The sequence below is a fragment of the Coregonus lavaretus genome (genome assembly GCF_964263955.1).
Source record: "Coregonus lavaretus genome assembly, chromosome: 2".
Taxonomy (NCBI): Eukaryota; Metazoa; Chordata; class Actinopteri; order Salmoniformes; family Salmonidae; genus Coregonus; species Coregonus lavaretus.
Window position 1 is genome coordinate 79,506,002 of NC_139989.1, and position 17,500 is coordinate 79,523,501.

The 17,500-nt window shown below is 41.3% G+C and overlaps 1 protein-coding gene across 1 annotated transcript in view; it reads right to left on the reverse strand.

The window, feature by feature from the left end:
* Positions 1 to 17,500, reverse strand: part of LOC311141689 (uncharacterized protein) — a 23,188-nt gene that overhangs the window by 5,598 nt on the left and 90 nt on the right. Inside the window, exons 1-9 of the mRNA XM_084177104.1 lie at positions 17,119 to 17,500; positions 15,994 to 16,092; positions 9,140 to 9,256; positions 8,797 to 8,881; positions 8,439 to 8,667; positions 5,256 to 5,352; positions 4,818 to 4,991; positions 2,508 to 2,681; positions 1,327 to 1,500 (exon numbers count right to left, since the gene is read on the reverse strand). The exon at positions 17,119 to 17,500 is cut by the window's right edge and continues 90 nt beyond it. Coding sequence (XP_084033230.1) covers positions 1,327 to 1,500; positions 2,508 to 2,681; positions 4,818 to 4,991; positions 5,256 to 5,352; positions 8,439 to 8,667; positions 8,797 to 8,881; positions 9,140 to 9,256; positions 15,994 to 16,076 — 1,133 coding nt within the window. The 5' untranslated portion in view covers positions 16,077 to 16,092; positions 17,119 to 17,500. The remainder of the gene's footprint in view (positions 1 to 1,326; positions 1,501 to 2,507; positions 2,682 to 4,817; positions 4,992 to 5,255; positions 5,353 to 8,438; positions 8,668 to 8,796; positions 8,882 to 9,139; positions 9,257 to 15,993; positions 16,093 to 17,118) is intronic.

Here is a 17,500-nt window from a genome sequence, read left to right on the forward strand (position 1 = left end):
ACACACACACACACACACACACACACACACACACACACACACACACACACACACACACACACACACACACACACACACACACACACACACACACACACACACACACACACACTGTCAGCATATAACTTTGTACAAGCGGTGGTAAGAATGTTTGTATGTGTGTGTGTGTGTGTGTCCAGTGTGTGTGTGTGTGTCCAGTGTGTGTGTGTGTGTGTGTGTCTGTGTGTGTGTGTGTGTGTGTCCAGTGTGCGTGTGTCCAGTGTGTGTGTGTGTATGTGTCCAGTGTGTGTGTGTGTGTGTCCAGTTGCGTGTGTCCATTGTGTATGTGTGTGTGTGTCTAGTGTGTGTGTGTGTCCTGTGTGTGTGTGTGTCCAGTGTGTGTGTGTGTCCAGTTTGTGTGTGTGTGTTCAGTGTGAGTGTGTGTGTGTCAAGTGTGAGTGTGTGTGTGTGTCCAATCTGTGTGTGTGTCCAGTGTGTGTGTCCACTGTGTGTGTGGGTGTGTGTCCAGTGTGTGAGTGTTTGTCCAGTGTGTGTGTGTGTGTGTGTGTGTGTCCAGTGTGTGTCCAGTGTTTGTCCAGTGTGTGTGTGTGTCCAGTGTGTGTGTCCAGTGTGTGTGTGTCCAGTGTGTGTCCAGTGTTTGTCCAGTGTGTGTGTGTGTCCAGTGTGTGTGTCCAGTGTGTATGTTTCCACTGTGTGTGTGGGTGTGTGTCCAGTGTGTGAGTGTTTGTCCAGTTTGTGTGTGTGTCCAGTGTGTGTCCAGTGTGTGTGTGTGTGTGTGTCTGTGTCCAGTGTGAGTGAGTGAGTGTGTGTGTATGTGTGTGTGTGTGTTCAGTGTGTGTGTGTGTGTGTGTCCAGGGTGTCCAGTGTGTGTGTGTTTGTGTGTGTGTGTGTGTGTGTGTGTGTCCAGTTTGTGTGTGTGTGACACACACTGGACACACATACACACACACAGGACACACACACACACACTCACACACTGGATACAAACACACTGGACACACACACACTGGACTCACACTGATCACACACACACACACACACACACACACACACACACACACTGGACCCACACACACAGGACACACACACACACTGGACAAACACACACACACACTGGACACACACACACACACACACACACACACACACTGGACCCACACACACAGGACACACACACACACACTGGACCCACAAACACACTTGACACACACACACACACACACACAGTCTTTATATAACTTTGTCCAAGTGGTGGTCAGAATGTTTGTCTTAACTAGCCTGATAACTCATGTCTGATGTGAACATTGACATAAACCCTCTACATACTTGAGTTTCTCCAGTCTGCAGTGTGGATCCTCCAGTCCAGCAGAGAGCAGTCTGACTCCTGAGTCTCCTGGGTGATTGTAGCTCAGGTCCAGCTCTCTCAGGTGTGAGGGGTTTGACTTCAGAGCTGAGACCAGAGAAGCACAGCCTTCTTCTGTGACTAGACAGCCTGACAGCCTGCAAAGAGTCAAATCATATTAAAACCACACTGCTATTCTTTGGTGGTGAAAATAGTGGCAGTATATTTCTTTCAACATATTCAAATACATCAGTGTCCTGAAACCTGCCATATCTATTCATAAATGAATGAATGTATCATTACTAGAAATTATCATAATATTGCGTGTAGATAGAAAAATGTATAGTACAAATATTTGAGTAGACTGACCAGAGCAGTTTAAAAAGCAGTATCAGTCAAAAGACCGACAGTGAGGTATCAGATTTAGATTGTATTGAGTATACAGTCCACACCATATCTAGTTTGACAGTGAAGCTAACATTTTAAATGTGGCTCTATACTCCAGCATTTTGGATTTGAGATCAAATGTTTCATATGAGGTGACAGTATATAATGTCACCTTTTATTTGAGGGTATTTTAATACATATCTGTTTCACCATTTAGAAAAATAAAAGCACTTTATGTATCTAGTCCCCCTATTTGAAGAAGTCATAAGTATTCTGACCAATTAACTTATAGTGTATTAAAGTAGTCAAAGGTTTAGTATTTGGTCCCAAACTCGTTGGTTGCATTTGCAGTTTGTTTTGGTTGTGTTTTGGGTTATGTTTTGTCCGATAGTAACTGAATGGTGGATGATGACTGGAGTAATTTTCTGTCTAAGTGAGTAGATAACATGTTTCTAAACACTACTAAAGTAATCCTGTTGATGCCATGATTAAGAAAAATCATGAATGAATCATGAATAATAATGAATGAGAAAGTTACAGAGGCTACAACAAAACATGCTAACCTCTCACCATTAACCTCAAATAAAAGGTGACATTCTGTACTGTTGCCTAATATGAAACATTCTATCTCAAATCCAAAATGCTGGAGCATAGCACCAAATGTAAAACTGTAAGCTTCACTGTCCAAACACATATGGTGTGGACTATGTGTGCCTGGTAAACACATGTGGATCTGGTGAACAGTTATCACTTGTTGACCAACTACAGGAATACTGACCTCAGAGTCTCCAGTTTACAGTGGGGATTCGCCAGTCCATCAGAGAGCAGCTTCACTCCTGAATCCTTCAGGTCATTGTTACTCAGATCCAGCTCTCTCAGGTGTGAGGGGTTTGACTTCAGAGCTGAGACCAGAGAAGCACAGCCTTCCTCTGTGACTAGACAGCCTGACAGCCTGCAAAGAGTCAAATCATATTAAAATCACACTGTTATTCTTTGGTGGTGAAAATATATATTTTCAACATTTTCAGATAAATCAGAGTCCTGAAACCTGCCATATCTATTCATATATTTATATATACATTACCAGTCAAAAGTTTAAACACACCAACTCATTCAAGGGGTTTTCTTTATTTTTACATTGTAGAATAATAGTGAAGACATCAAAACTATGAAATAACACATATGGAATCATGTAGTAACCAGAAAAGTGTTAAACAAATCAAAATATATTTTATATTTGAGATTCTTCAAACAGCCACCCTTTGCCTTGATGACAGCTTTGCACACTCTTGGCATTCTCTCAACCAGCTTCATGAGGTAGTCACCTGGAATGCCTTTCAATTAACAGGTGGGTCTTCTTAAAAGTTAATGTTTTTTTTTTTTTTCCTTCTTAATGCGTTTGAACCAATCAGTTGTGTTGTGACAAGGTAGGGGGGTATACAGAAGATAGCCCTATTTGGTAAAAGACCAAGTCCATATTATGGCAAGAACAGCTCAAATAAGCAAAGAGAAACGACAGTCCATCTTTACTTTAAGACATGATGGTCAGTCAATACGGAACATTTCAAGAACTTTGAAAGAATCTTCAAGTGCAGTCGCAAAAAATATCAAGCGCTATGATGAAACTGGCTCTCATGAGGACCGCCACAGGAATGGAAGACCCAGAGTTACCTCTGCTGCAGAGGATATGTTCATTAGAGTTACCAGCCTCAGAAATTGCAGCCCAAATAAATGCTTCACAGAGTTCAAGTCACAGACACATCTCAACATCAACTGTTCAGAGGAGACTGTGTGAATCAGGCCATCATGGTCGAATTGCTGCAAAGAAATCACTACTAAAGGACCCCAATAAGAAGAAGAGACTTGCTTGGGCCAAGAAACACAAGCAATGGACATTAGACCTGTGGACATTTGTCCTTTGGTCTGGAGTCCAAATGGGAGATTTTTGGTTCCAACCGCCGTGTCTTTGTGAGAAGCGGTGTGGGTGAACGGATGATCTCGGCATGTGTAGTTCCCACCGTAAAGCATGGTGGAGGAGGTGTTATGGTGTGTGGGTGCTTTGCTGGTGACACCGTCTGTGATTTATTTAGAATTCAAGGCACACTTATCCAGCATGGCTACCACAGCATTCTGCAGTGATACGCCATCCCATATGGATTGGGCTTAGTGGGACTATCATTTGTTTTTCAACAGGACAATGACCCAACACACTTCCAGGCTGTGTAAGGGCTACTTGACCAAGAAGGAGAGTGATTGAGTGCTGCATCAGATTACCTGGCATCCACAATCACCCGACCTCAACCCAATTGAGATGGTTTGGGATGAGTCGGACGGCAGAGGGAAGGACAGGCAGCCAACAAGTGCTCAGCATATGTGGGAACTCCTTCAAGACTGTTGGAAAAACATTCCAGGTGAAGCTGGTTGAGAGAAGACTGTTGGAAAAGCATTCCAGGTGAAGCTGGTTGAGAGAATGCCAAGAGTGTGCAAAGCTGTCATCAAGGCACAGGGTGGCTATTTGAAGAATTTCAAATAACAAATATATTTTATTTGTTTAACACTTTTTTGGTTACTACATGATTCCATATGTGTTATTTCATAGTGTTGATGTCTTCACTATTATTCTACAATGGAAAAAATTGTAAAAATAAAGAAAAGCCCTGAGTAGGTGTGTCCAAACTTTTGACTGGTACTGTACATAAATGAATGAATGTATCATTATTAACAATAGATAACATGTTTCTAAATTAATCATTGTGTGTGCGTGTGTGTGTGTCCAGTGTGTGTGTCCAGTGGGGGGGTGTCCAGTGTGTGTGTGTGTGTCCAGTATGTGTGTGTGTGTGTGTGTGTGTGTGTGTGTGTGTGTGTGTGTGTCCAGTGTGTGTGAGTCCATTGTGTTTTTGTGTGTGTGTGTGTGTGTGTGTCCAGTGTGTGTGTCCAGTGGGGGTGTGTCCAGTGTGTGTGTGTGTGTGTGTGTGTGTGTCCAGTGTGTTTGTGTGTGTGTGTGTGTCCAATGTGTGTGTGTGTGTGTGTGTGTGTGTCCAGAGTGTGTCCAGTGTGTGTGGCCATTGAGTGATACAGGAATACTGACCTCAGAGTCTCCAGTCTGCAGTGTGGATCCTCCAGTCCATCAGAGAGCAGTCTGACTCCTGAGTCTCCTAGGTGATTGAAGCTCAGGTCCAGCTCTCTCAGGTGTGAGGGGTTTGACTTCAGAGCTGAGACCAGAGAAGCACAGCCTTCCTCGGTGACTCCACAGCCTGACAGCCTGAAAAGAGATTATCATGATTTCACAAACACACTGTTAATTTAACACCAGTAGTGTAGAAGGACAATGGCAGATGCATTTGGTTTATTCTCTTAAACTACATATAGATTCATCTTCCGTCTCCTAGAATTGTATGCTCATATTGTTATACTAATGTGAACATCAATGTATTGATTCAATATGTTTCTCAATAATACATATATTTCTCTAAACTGAATATTTCTTCCTGATGATTAGTACTTAAATGTCATTTGATGTACTCACAGAGCAGCTCTGGAGGCTTTGACCACTGGCAGCAGCCTCAGAAGACCTTCCTCTGATCTGGAGTATTTCTTCAGGTCAAACACATCCAGCTCCTTTTCTGAAGTCAGCAACACAAAGACCAGAGCTGACCACTGTGCAGGTGACAGTTCTTCTTCTGAGAGACTTCCTGATCTCAGGTAGCTTTGGATCTCCTTCACTAGAGAATGGTCATTCAGTTCATTCAGACAGTGGAACAGATTGATGCACCTCTCTGGAGAGGGATTCTCCCTGATCTTCTCCTTGATGTACTTGACTGTTTCTTCATGGCTCTGTGAGCTGCTTCTTGTCTTTGTCAGTAGACCTCGTAAGTGCTTCTGATTGGACTCCAATGAGAGGCCCAGAAGGAAGCGGAGGAAAAGGTCCAGGTTTCCTGTCTCACTTTGTAAGGCTTTATCCACAGCACTCTTGTAGACAGTAACTTCAGTAACTTGCGGTTCGGCCATTAGATTCTCATTGTTGTTGATGAATGAGAGGAACACATGTACAGCAGCCAGAAACTCCTGAATGCTCAGATGCACGAAGCAGTACACCTTGTCCTGGTACAGCACACATTCCTCTTTAAAGAGCTGTGTGCACAATCCTGAGTACACTGAGGCTTCATTGACATCAATGCCAGCCTCTTTCAGGTCTTCTTCATAGAAAATCAGATTGCCATTCACAAGCTGTTGAAAAGCCAGTTTTCCCAGTGACAGAATGCTCTCTTTATTCCAGTGTGGAACTGTCTCTTCTTTCCCAAGATACTTTTCATTCTTCTGTTTGGTATGAAACACCACAAGGAGTATGAACATCTCAGTCAGAGTCTTGGGCATCTCTTCTCTCTTATGTTTCAGCATGTGTTCAAGGACGATTGCAGAAATCCAACAGAAGACTGGAATGTGGCACATGATGTGGAGGCTCCTTGATGTCTTTATGTGTGAGATGATTCTGTTGGCCAGGTCCTGATCACTGAATCTCTTCCTGAAGTACTCCTCCTTCTCTGGGTCATTGAACCCTCGTACCTCTGTCACCTGGTCAACACACACTGAAGGGATCTTATTGGCTGCTGCAGGTCGTGTAGTTATCCAGAGGAGAGCAGAGGGAAGCAGATTTCCCTTGATGAGATTTGTCAGCAGAACATCCACTGAGGTTGACTCTGTGACGTCACAACAGATCTTGTTCTTCTGGAAGTCTAGGGGCAGTCGGCACTCATCCAGACCATCAAAGATGAACAGAACGTTGTACTTGTCATAGTTGGAGATTCTTGATTCTTTGGTTTCCATTGAGAAGTGATTGAGAAGTTCAATCAAAGTGTGTTTTTCCTTTTTCATCAAATTCAGCTCCCGGAAAGGGAATGAAAATACAAATTGGACATCCTGATTTGCTTTTCCTTCAGCCCAGTCCAGAATGAACTTCTGCACAGAGACTGTTTTTCCAATGCCAGCGACTCCCTTTGTCAGCACAGTTCTGATAAGTTTGTCTTGTCCAGTTAAGGGTTTGAAGATGTCGTTACATTTGATTGCAGTCTCTGGTCTTGCTTGTTTCCTGGTTGTTGTCTCAATCTGTCTCAGCTCATGTTCATTATTGACCTCTCCTGTTCCACCCTCTGTGATGTAGAGCTCTGTGTAGATCTTATTGAGAAGTGTTGGGTTTCCTTGTTTAGCAATCCCCTCAAATACACATTGAAACTTCTTCTTTAGATTAGATTTGAGTTCACGTTGGCAAATCACAGCAAGCTCATCTGAATGAAGAAATAACACAGAGGATATTAATATTACATCTGTTTTAATGCCTACAGTATTGTAAGACTGTGTTATAAAGTTTAAATTATAATAATTTATTCTCTTAACTGTCTGTATAAATCTGTAAATGTTTTCATTATATTATTATTGGTATTCTCTCTCTCTCTCCCTCTTTACATTTACATTTTAGTCATTTAGCAGACGCTCTTATCCAGAGCGACTTACAGGAGCAATTAGGGTTAAGTGCCTTGCTCAAGGGCACATTAACGTCATTTAGCAGACGCTCTTAGCCAGAGCGACTCACAAATTGGTGCGTTCACCCTATAGCCAGTGGGATAACCACTTTACAATTTGGGGGGGGGGGGGGTTAGAAGGAATACTTTATCCTATCCCAGGTATTCCTTAAAGAGGTGGGGTTTCAAATGTCTCCGGAAGGTGGTGAGTGACTCCGCTGTCCTGGCGTCGTGAGGGAGCTTGTTCCACCATTGGGGTGCCAGAGCAGTGAACAGTTTTGACTGGGCTGAGCGGGAGCTATGCTTCCGCAGAGGAAGGGGAGCCAGCAGGCCAGAGGTGGATGAACGCAATGCCCTCGTTTGGGTGTAGGGACTGATCAGAGCCTGAAGGTACAGAGGTGCCGTTCCCCTCACTGCTCCATAGGCAAGCACCATGGTCTTGTAGCGGATGCGAGCTTCAACTGGAAGCCAGTGGAGTGTGCGGAGGAGGGGGGTGACGTGAGAGAACTTGGGAAGGTTGAACACCAGACGGGCTGCGGCATTCTGGATGAGTTGTAGGGGTTTAATGGCACAGGCAGGGAGGCCAGCCAACAGCGAGTTGCAGTAGTCCAGACGGGAGATGACAAGTGCCTGGACCAGGACCTGCGCCGCTTCCTGTGTAAGGCAGGGTCGCACTCTCCGAATGTTGTAGAGCATGAACCTGCAGGAGCGGGTCACCGCCTTGATGTTGGCGGAGAACGACAGGGTGTTGTCCAGGGTCACGCCTAGGCTCTTTGCACTCTGGGAGGAGGACACAGCGGAGTTGTCAACCGTGATGGCGAGATCATGGAATGGGCAGTCCTTCCCCGGGAGGAAGAGCAGCTCCGTCTTGCCAGGGTTCAGCTCCGTCTTGCCAGGGTTCACCCTCTCTCTCTCTCTCTCTCTCTCTCTCTCTCTCTCTCTCTCTCTCTCTCTCTCTCTCTCTCTCTCTCTCTCTCTCTCTCTCTCTCTCTCTCTCTCTCTCTCTCTCTCTCTCTCTCTCTCTCTCTCATTTAATCACCACAACACATCCCTGCTGCTACTTGATGAGGCCACTAGGTGTTGTGTTAAGGCTGCTACAATATCATTGAGTTACACAGCTACTTTAGCTGTACTTTAGCTACAGCTTTTAAATGTTCTAAAACAGCATTCAACATGAGGCAGACAGCTCTTACTTTTCTCCAGTGTGTCAGCAAGCTCCTTCTGGTTCATTTTCCTCAGGACGTGCAGTGTGATCTTCAGAGCCCCCTCTCTGGCACTGCTCTCCTGCTTCTCATCTTCAGCATCCACCACTTCCTTATCCTGCTTCTGACTCTCAAAGCCTTCTGGGAGTTCTGGACTAAGAATCCTCTTGAACATCTTCAGCTCGTTCTTTACAAATGTCATAATATTCTCTTCAAGCAACTGAAATAAATCAAGTAAATAAGTTTAGCAAGAGACTAAATGCTTTCTCATTAACACATTAATGAATGATTGACAGATCAACTTTACTTGAGGTGAACAAAAACAAATGTGCATAACAGGACCACATACACTGAATATGGAGGCCAGGTCTGTTTGATGACTCTTGGAAGACTGACCACTGAGCATCTCTGACTCTGATCTCTCCTGTTGGTTTCTGTGGACAAAACATGAGATTACATCTCCTCATCCAGGGAGTACACACAAACACACACACACACACACACACACACACACACACTCACAGGGAGGGAATGTTGTGTTGGTTTAATATTGTTTCAGGACTATGAAAATGGAAAAAAGTTTAGCCTATGGATTATGAAAACAACAAAAATAAATGGTAAAATGGGAGAGGAGAAATTACTAGAGACAGTGTTGTTTAACCCACTGACCATGACCCATGAGTTCTTCTTACCTTTGTTCAGTAGAAAAGTCTCCCTCTCTGAAGGATATAGGTTTACCCATAGACCAGTTACTCTTCATGGACACACAGCTGGGTACAGGGGAGGCTGGTCTCTCCTGCTTGATTGGACTTCAACACAACAGAGACAAACATTACATCTCTCATCTACTCTGAGCTCAGATGGGGAAACATAAGAAGAGTTTCATTCCAAAACGCTATATATCCATTTTCAGAAATGTTCGTAAATTAGCTTTTATTGCTTAAAGAAATTATGAAAGAGATTGGTGTGTTTTTTCACTATCTAATCATGGCATGGGGTTGTTCAATGACAGACATCTATTTGTTTAAAATCTATCACTTGATGGTTTCATTTCAGAGAGACAAATAATCATGTTTTTTTGCAAAATGCTATATATCTGCCTCACTCTCAGAGAAATAAGTAGTACTGCTAGGTTTTACACAGTAATAATATAAACCTGCCTCACTCTCAGAGAAATAAGTAGTACTGCTAGGTTTTACACAGTAATAATATATCTGCCTCACTCTCAGAGAAATAAGTAGTACTGCTAGGTTTTACACAGTATTAATATATATCTGCCTCACTCTCAGAGAAATAAGTAGTACTGCTAGGTTTTACACAGTAATAATATATCTGCCTCACTCTCAGAGAAATAAGTAGTACTGCTAGGTTTTACACAGTAAATATATATCTGCCTCACTCTCAGAGAAATAAGTAGTACTGCTAGGTTTTACACAGTAATAATATATATCTGTCTCACTCTCAGAGCAATAAGTAGTACTGCTAGGTTTTACACAGTTATAATATATATCTGTCTCACTCTCAGAGCAATAAGTAGTACTGCTAGGTTTTACACAGTAATAATATATCTGCCTCACTCTCAGAGAAATAAGTGCCTCACTCTCAGAGAAATAAGTAGTACTGCTAGGTTTTACACAGTCAAATGTAGCAAAATTTGAAATTGTGTTTTTTACATTGGATAAAAGTAGAGACTCAGCTAGAAAAAGGTATATCATACACTACAGTTGAGGAACAATGGGAAAGTAATTCTGCTTTGAAAGATGATGAACTTGTAACCTCTCTTTGAGAAAATGGTCTTTGAAAGTTTTGGTACACCTACTGAAGAGCTCTTCTTCTTCCCCCATTTTTGTTTTGTTTCATTATTTATTTTTCTGTGTAGGTGTGCGTACATATAATAATAATTATTATTTTCTCTTTCTCTCGCATTTTAGTATTATGTATGTGTATATTTTAAATTAGTGTAGATTATTATTCTGGGGTATAAATGTTTGTGTATGTAGATGTGTGTGTATGGATGTATATATGTGTGTGTGTGTGTGTGTGTATATGTATCTGTATATATTAAAAAATATTTATTTTATATGTATATTTTTTTGTATATGTATACATGTGTATGTAGGTGTGTATGTATGTATGTATGTGTGTGTATGTATGTGTGTATGCGTGTATATATATACGCATGTGTATATGTATATGCGCATGTGTGAATGTGTGTGTGTATGTGTATATACAGTGTGGAGAACAAGAATTTGATACACTGCCGATTGAATAGGTTTTCCTAATTACAAAGCATTGCAAAAATCCAGAAAATCACATTGTATGATTTTTAAGTAATTCATTTGCATTTTAGATTCCGTCTCTCACAGTTGAAGTGTACCTATGATAAAAATTACAGACCTCTACATGCTTTGTAAGTAGGAAAACCTGCAAAATCGGCAGTGTATCAAATACTTGTTCTCCCCACTGTATGTGTGTGTGTGCACATTACATTTACGTCATTTAGCAGACGCTCTTATCCAGAGCGACTTACAGTTAGTGCATACATATATATATATTTTTTTCATACTGGCCCCCCGTGGGAATCGAACCCACAACCCTGGCATTGCAAACGCCATGCTCTACCAACTGAGCTACATCCCTGCCGGCCATTCCCTCCCATACCCTGGACGACGCTGAGCCAATTGTGCGCCGCCCCATGGGTCTCCCGGTCACGGCCAGCTACGACAGGATTCGAACCAGGATCTCTAGTGGCACAGCTAGCACTGTGATGCAATGCCTTAGACCACTGCCCCACTCGGGAGACTTATATATCTGTCACATGTGTATGTATGTGTGTATATATACGCACGTGTATGTGTGTATGTATATGCGCATGTGTGTATGTGTGTGTATGTATGTAGGTATGCACATGTATATATGTGTATGTGTGCACATATGTATATATAAATCTATATAAAAAATATATATATATATATATTATTATTATTTATTTTTTTACTTATTTTTTTATTTTTATTGGGGGGTACGTTCAATTTATCAAAATCCTTGTTCCCATCTCCTAACCCACAATATGTAACTGTCCTGCTGTCTATGTCAATATGTAACTGTCCTGCTGTCTATGTCAATATGTAACTGTCCTGCTGTCTATGTCAATATGTAACTGTACTGCTGTCTATGTCGGTTACTGATGGTTTATGTTTAGACCAGTATTGCTTAGCAATAGAATATTGTGATGATACATCTTGCTTATCTCAGGGATGAAGTTTAAGTGCGCAATATGTTTAAGTTGCAACTTATTCTGTTTAGGTTTATTAGATGCTAATTGAACACTTTAACCGCGGGAGAATCCTCTCCTCCTCTCATACTTCTCCTACCTAGAAGTAGAAGTTCTAGGATAGTGAGAGGTGAACATATAGTTGGGATTTTATTTTTGTTTTACCTCTTGTTCGAGGTCGCTTTTTTGGCATCGGCCAGACAATGTGTTTATTATTTTTATTGTCATATTTTTTTCTGTCCTATTTGTGTATGCCTGTTAACTATCTGCGTCTGATCTACAAATCCATTAGCTAGACCACCCGATTAGACAACAATCACCCCATTATACCCATTTGGTTTGCAAATCAGTGAATCTGCGCAGCATTCGCTCAATTTGATGCCTACGAACGAAGATTTCGATGCATATCAAATTACCCAGCAGCCATTTAGAAACAACAAGTCGTCCAAAAAGTGGTTATTTCTTAATTAAAAAATGTCTTCTGGCTGTTTAAATCGGCCACATCTTGAAAAAGAGGACAGGGACATGCGTTTTGTTTAGATTGTACACTTAAAAAAAATATATATATATGGTTAACCATGACCAGAACATTTTTAATGTTTGATGGCTATCCGCCAGCCATTGCCTCTTAAACTGTCTCACCTCACTATAGGTGGCCATAACATGTACTCAGGTGAACAGTGAGCGTGCGCTCACCAAGTAGCCGTAACCTTGTTAAAAATAAGTTACCTGAGGTAAACCTACAGGGTTAACGCTCACCAAGTAGCCATAACCTTGTTAAAAATAAGTTACCTGAGGTAAACCTACAGGGTTAACGCTCACCAAGTAGCCATAACCTTGTTAATAATAAGTTACCTGAGGTAAACCTACAGGGTTAACGCAGGCAGGTCTCATTGATAACAATAGTGAAGCTGGCGTTGTGACGCAGAACAATGGGCTGGGAATAGAATGTTCTGAAGGCGAGTTGGTGTCACGGAGCTCAATAGAACTAATAGGAGCTGGTAGGGTGAAAAATGCCCTAACATAAGGTCTGTTTTTTGGCAATTACTTCATAACCAGGGACAGAAGGTAATATTATGAAACTGGGCTACATGGCGGATGCAATGAAATAATTTTATCAGAAATAAACGTTGTAAAAAATGTAACTTGATGCGCCCCGAAAATAATATTCAAAAGTTCAGTCCTTGGACACAGAGGGATTAAACACTAAAGTTACCGTCCATCTAGTGAAGAGAGGAGAACCGGACAGAGGGAGCGTAGGCCAGCATCCATCAACGAGAGAGGGAGAAGCCCTCCACGGTATTTAACAGGTGGAAGAAACAACCAGGGAGCTCCATCGGTCCACAAGAAATGCAGGCAGCCGGTGATGATGTAGTGGTAGCTAGGATAACTAGGATGCTGCTGGTAGAGTAGCTAGCTTAGCTAGCTGTACCGACTAGCTTGGCTAACTAGCAGGTCGTTCGTCTGTCCCTCGAGGATGATGACGAATCCGGTGAACCACAAGATGAAACAATGATAGCGAGTGAAAAGGATCTGTCTACACTCATACTGTCACTGACCATTACGCATAAAAAGCAAATTGAACAATAAACTTCGGTGTCTCAACACTGTAACGAACTCCGTCGTTATTCCCCAAGATCACCTCAGACCACTCTGCGCGTAACTGGACAATATGCTTGGTGCCAAACCGTACGTGGACGCGGACAGTTCCAGAACGCGGACATGAGCAGAGCCACACAATAAACTAAACCCAGTCTTTAAAGTTGGGTACATTAGTAATATTCTTTTTTTATTATGTCAAACAAAAATTATTCGTTTTTTAAAACAATATTTTGAGATCTGGGCACCTATCCAAAAAGCGTCTCAGAGTAGAAAATTGGTCCTCTCTCTCCCCAGACAGACTCATTTAATACTGGGTCGTTACAATATTTTGAGATCTGGGCCCATATCCAAAAAGCGTCTCAGAGTAGAAAATGTGTCGTATAAGTGCTGAGAATAAAGACATTTTAGTCCTACTCTTTTGGGTATAAATTAAAGCTATGCATGAAGCCTCTTTATTCATAAGTGTCCCACCTAGTTGGCAGATATTTAGGACACCTCATGAGCTGTCCTAACCAGTTAAGAGGTACCAGCAGGTGTCTTGATAATAGAAACATGCAGCGAGTCTGTGGTTCCTGTGCCACATGTAATTGCTTTGGAGCAGAGCCCCACCTGTTTAGCTTTTTGTTGTTGTCTGTTTTGCATGTTATTTTGACATTAATAGGTGTCACACATCAGTTTGCAAACAATGTCAAAAAATTAATTATTGAGTTAATAAAGCCGCATACAAACATGGTCTCTTTTTTGCTTTCTTGAGTAAGGCAGCTCCAAAATGCAGGTGTTTCAGCCTAGCTCAGTGCTTTCTGTGGTGGTGGGGCAGCCAGCGGAAAATACGGAGCGTAGGGGTTGGTAATGTTCTCTAGTTGCACCGTGATTGGCTCAGTGTTCTGTCACTCATGGAGACTCCACGTCACCGTAGAATCTACAGGGAGAGCTCGAACATTCAAGCCTCTTGGGTGCTGCCATAGAGTTACATTAGAAGTGCCCATCCAAAAGGCTCAAGGTCATTGGCCACAGATAAAATGACGTCAAATCACGTTATATCTACCGTAGATTTGATTGGACTGATCGTGTCAACGTCATACTTTCAAAATCTTAGCTAGCAAGCTAGACAAGCAGTCATCATGAATCAAGTCGACAATCTACTGGCAAATCCTTTTCAATCCTTGTCATATGAAGAGAAATTATAGATAGAACGTATCAGTGCTAATCAGCCATTGGACATAAACATTAAACAACAAGTTGGAAATAGCTAATTCAACAATGAGTGGTTTGGAAGGAATCAGTGGCTATCTGCAAGCTTTGCAAAGCAATCACTAGCCTGCTATTCAGTGGAGTGGGTGTGTGGTCCAAGTCTGGGTTTTAGATTCTCTTTTCCAAGCTTAAAAGGATAAACATTCACATGCAACACCATGGTCCAGAAAAGGTTGAATACATTGGGCATGCTGTTAATCCAGCATGACTTCTGCGTTCAAAAAAACTGGAAACTGGGAAATCTCAGACTTTAGTGAGTTCGAGACAACTGGGAACTTGGGAAAAAAACGAGCTCTGACTGATAAAATAAGTTTTGAACAAATCATTAAATTCAAAATTCCATGTCGGGAACTCAGGCCTCTTTCTAGAGCTCCGACCTGAAGATCACTGACATCCATGTTTCGACTTTGTTTTTTTCTGAGTTCCCAGTTGTCATGAAAGCACCATAAATCCAGAGAATGCCAGACTTTGATGCCAAAGTTTGATGACAAAATATGCCCACAAGAACCGCCGCGCCCCACCCTACACAAAACACAGCCCTAATTTTAAGTGTTTCTACAATTCCCTCTGGGAACAATGTATGGTGGAAAAACTATTGGAACCATTTCCCTGTTTGACCACTAGGTTTTATGGGTATTATGACACCTCCACTGAGGGGCAAAGGAAATGGGAGAATCTAAAGAATGCAACAATATTCGTTTCATCTTGCTGTGATATTCTCAGCCGGATTTAGAGCCCTCAAAAAGAAAAATAGACTAAATAATTTCATAGAATTTAACTAAGACCCCTTTCTCTTGGTCACAGATGGACAAAATCACTTTGTGTTTACAGCTTAAGTTGTAACGAGTCTGTACACATTTGTGTCACTCCCTGGCTCTGGGACTCTGTTATGTTGAGCCAGGGTGTGTTATTTCTATGTGTTTTGTATTCTAGGTTGTTATTCTAGCTCATTTTGTTTCTATGTTGGCCAGTGTGGTTCTCAATCAGAGGCAACGTGAATCAGCTGTTGCTTGTTGTCTCTGATTGGGTACCATACTTAGGCAGCCTGTTTCCACAGTGTTTGTGGGATCTTGTTCCGTTGTTGGTTAGTGTTATTTGCCAAGGACGTCACGTATCGTTTTGTTTCGTGTGATTAATAATAAAAGAAGTATGTTCGCAAATCACGCTGCGCATTGGTCCAATGTATTCGACGATCGTGACAATTTGAATGGTGACTGCGCTGCTCAGTGGACTTTTAGGAGAAAATGTCATACACTAAAATCTAGGAATTGAAAATCTTAGAACAGTAATATTTTACACACACATGAGGTACCCATAAGCCTTCATTTCTGATGGAAAAACACAAATGTGAAGAAATGGAGGATATAGCGTTTTGGACATAAACTCTTCATTAATTCTTAAACAAAATTGTAATCTCACCTCTTAGATTTGGTGTCATGTTCCCCAGAGAGACTCATTTTAGAGGCAGGGCCCCCCTCCTCTCTCTCTCCAGAGAGACTCATTTTGGACCACTGACCCCTAAATAGAGATGCAGCATGTTGGTTGTGGTGAAAACAGTGACAACTCATTCTAAAATGTCAATTGTTCTCTTTTATTCATGATCTCTTACAAATAAAACATTTACTAACATTCTAGTGTATTGCTTTGTTCAACAGGTCTGCTATTATTATGCTATTACTGAATTAAGTTCATAATATCAATGTTAAGAAAAGTATGTTCAGTGGTTTCATCTCAAATTACACAGGAAGCAGGAGCTCATTGTAATTTTGAAAACAACAATTTTCCCGATATTCTGAAAGACGAATTATGCCGAACTATGATACATAAAAAAATATACAAATTGTAAAATAACCACAATATACGAATATATGAACAACATATTTTTGAATTTGACTTGCCTACGCCCAGTTAGCGCCATTTTGTATGATTGAACTGTCACGTAGCTGTCCCGGTGAAATGGACTGTTAGATTTGAGTGTTTTACTTCCATTCACTATACTAAAATTACTCAGTGGTGTAAAGTACTTAAGTAAAAATACTTTAAAGTACTACTTAAGTCGTTTTTTGGGGTATCTGTACTTTACTATTCATATTTTTGACTACTTTTACTTTTACTTCACTACATTCCTAAAGAAAATAATATACTTTTTACTCCATACAGTTTCCCTGACACCCAAAAGTACTCGTTACATTTTGAATGCTTAGCAGGACAAGAAAATGGTATAATTCACACATTTACCAAGAGAACATCCCTGGTCATCCCTACTGCGTCTGATCTGGGGGACTCACTAAACACATGCGAGTTGGAGCTTGCCCCTGGCTATACGTAAATAAAATAAAAACTAGAAAATGTGGCCATCTGCTTTGCTTTTTAGACTTTTACTCAAGTAGTATGGTGATTTTCACTTTTACTTGAGTCATTTTCTATTAAGGTATCTTTACTTTTACTCAAGTATGAAAATTGGGTACTTTTTCCACCACTGAAATTACACCATACATTTAATTTCTCTACACACTTTACAATCATTCCTGTGAAGAGTCTTACCTTGTAGCCTGAATTCAAAACAAGAACATGTCAAGTCATTGAGATATTTTCCGTTCTGCTGAGAGAGCACCTTCCTGATGACTAGTGGCTCTGTATCTATGTTCTAGGTACAGTTGATCTTTGGATGCAATAATATCTGGTCAAAGTCTAGTGACTCAACCCCATAGTATATCATTAACAGAACAGTAGTTTAACCTTTGGCCAGTAATGGCCATGGCATACTATAATATGTAGAATCATTATGAGGTCAAAATTGGCACTCCCTTTCAATACCTCCCTTGCGATGATAACGGCACTGAGACTTTTTCTAAAATGTTTTCTGAGTTGGAGTGATCTTAGACCATTCCTCCATACAGAATCCTTCCAAATGACCAACTACAGG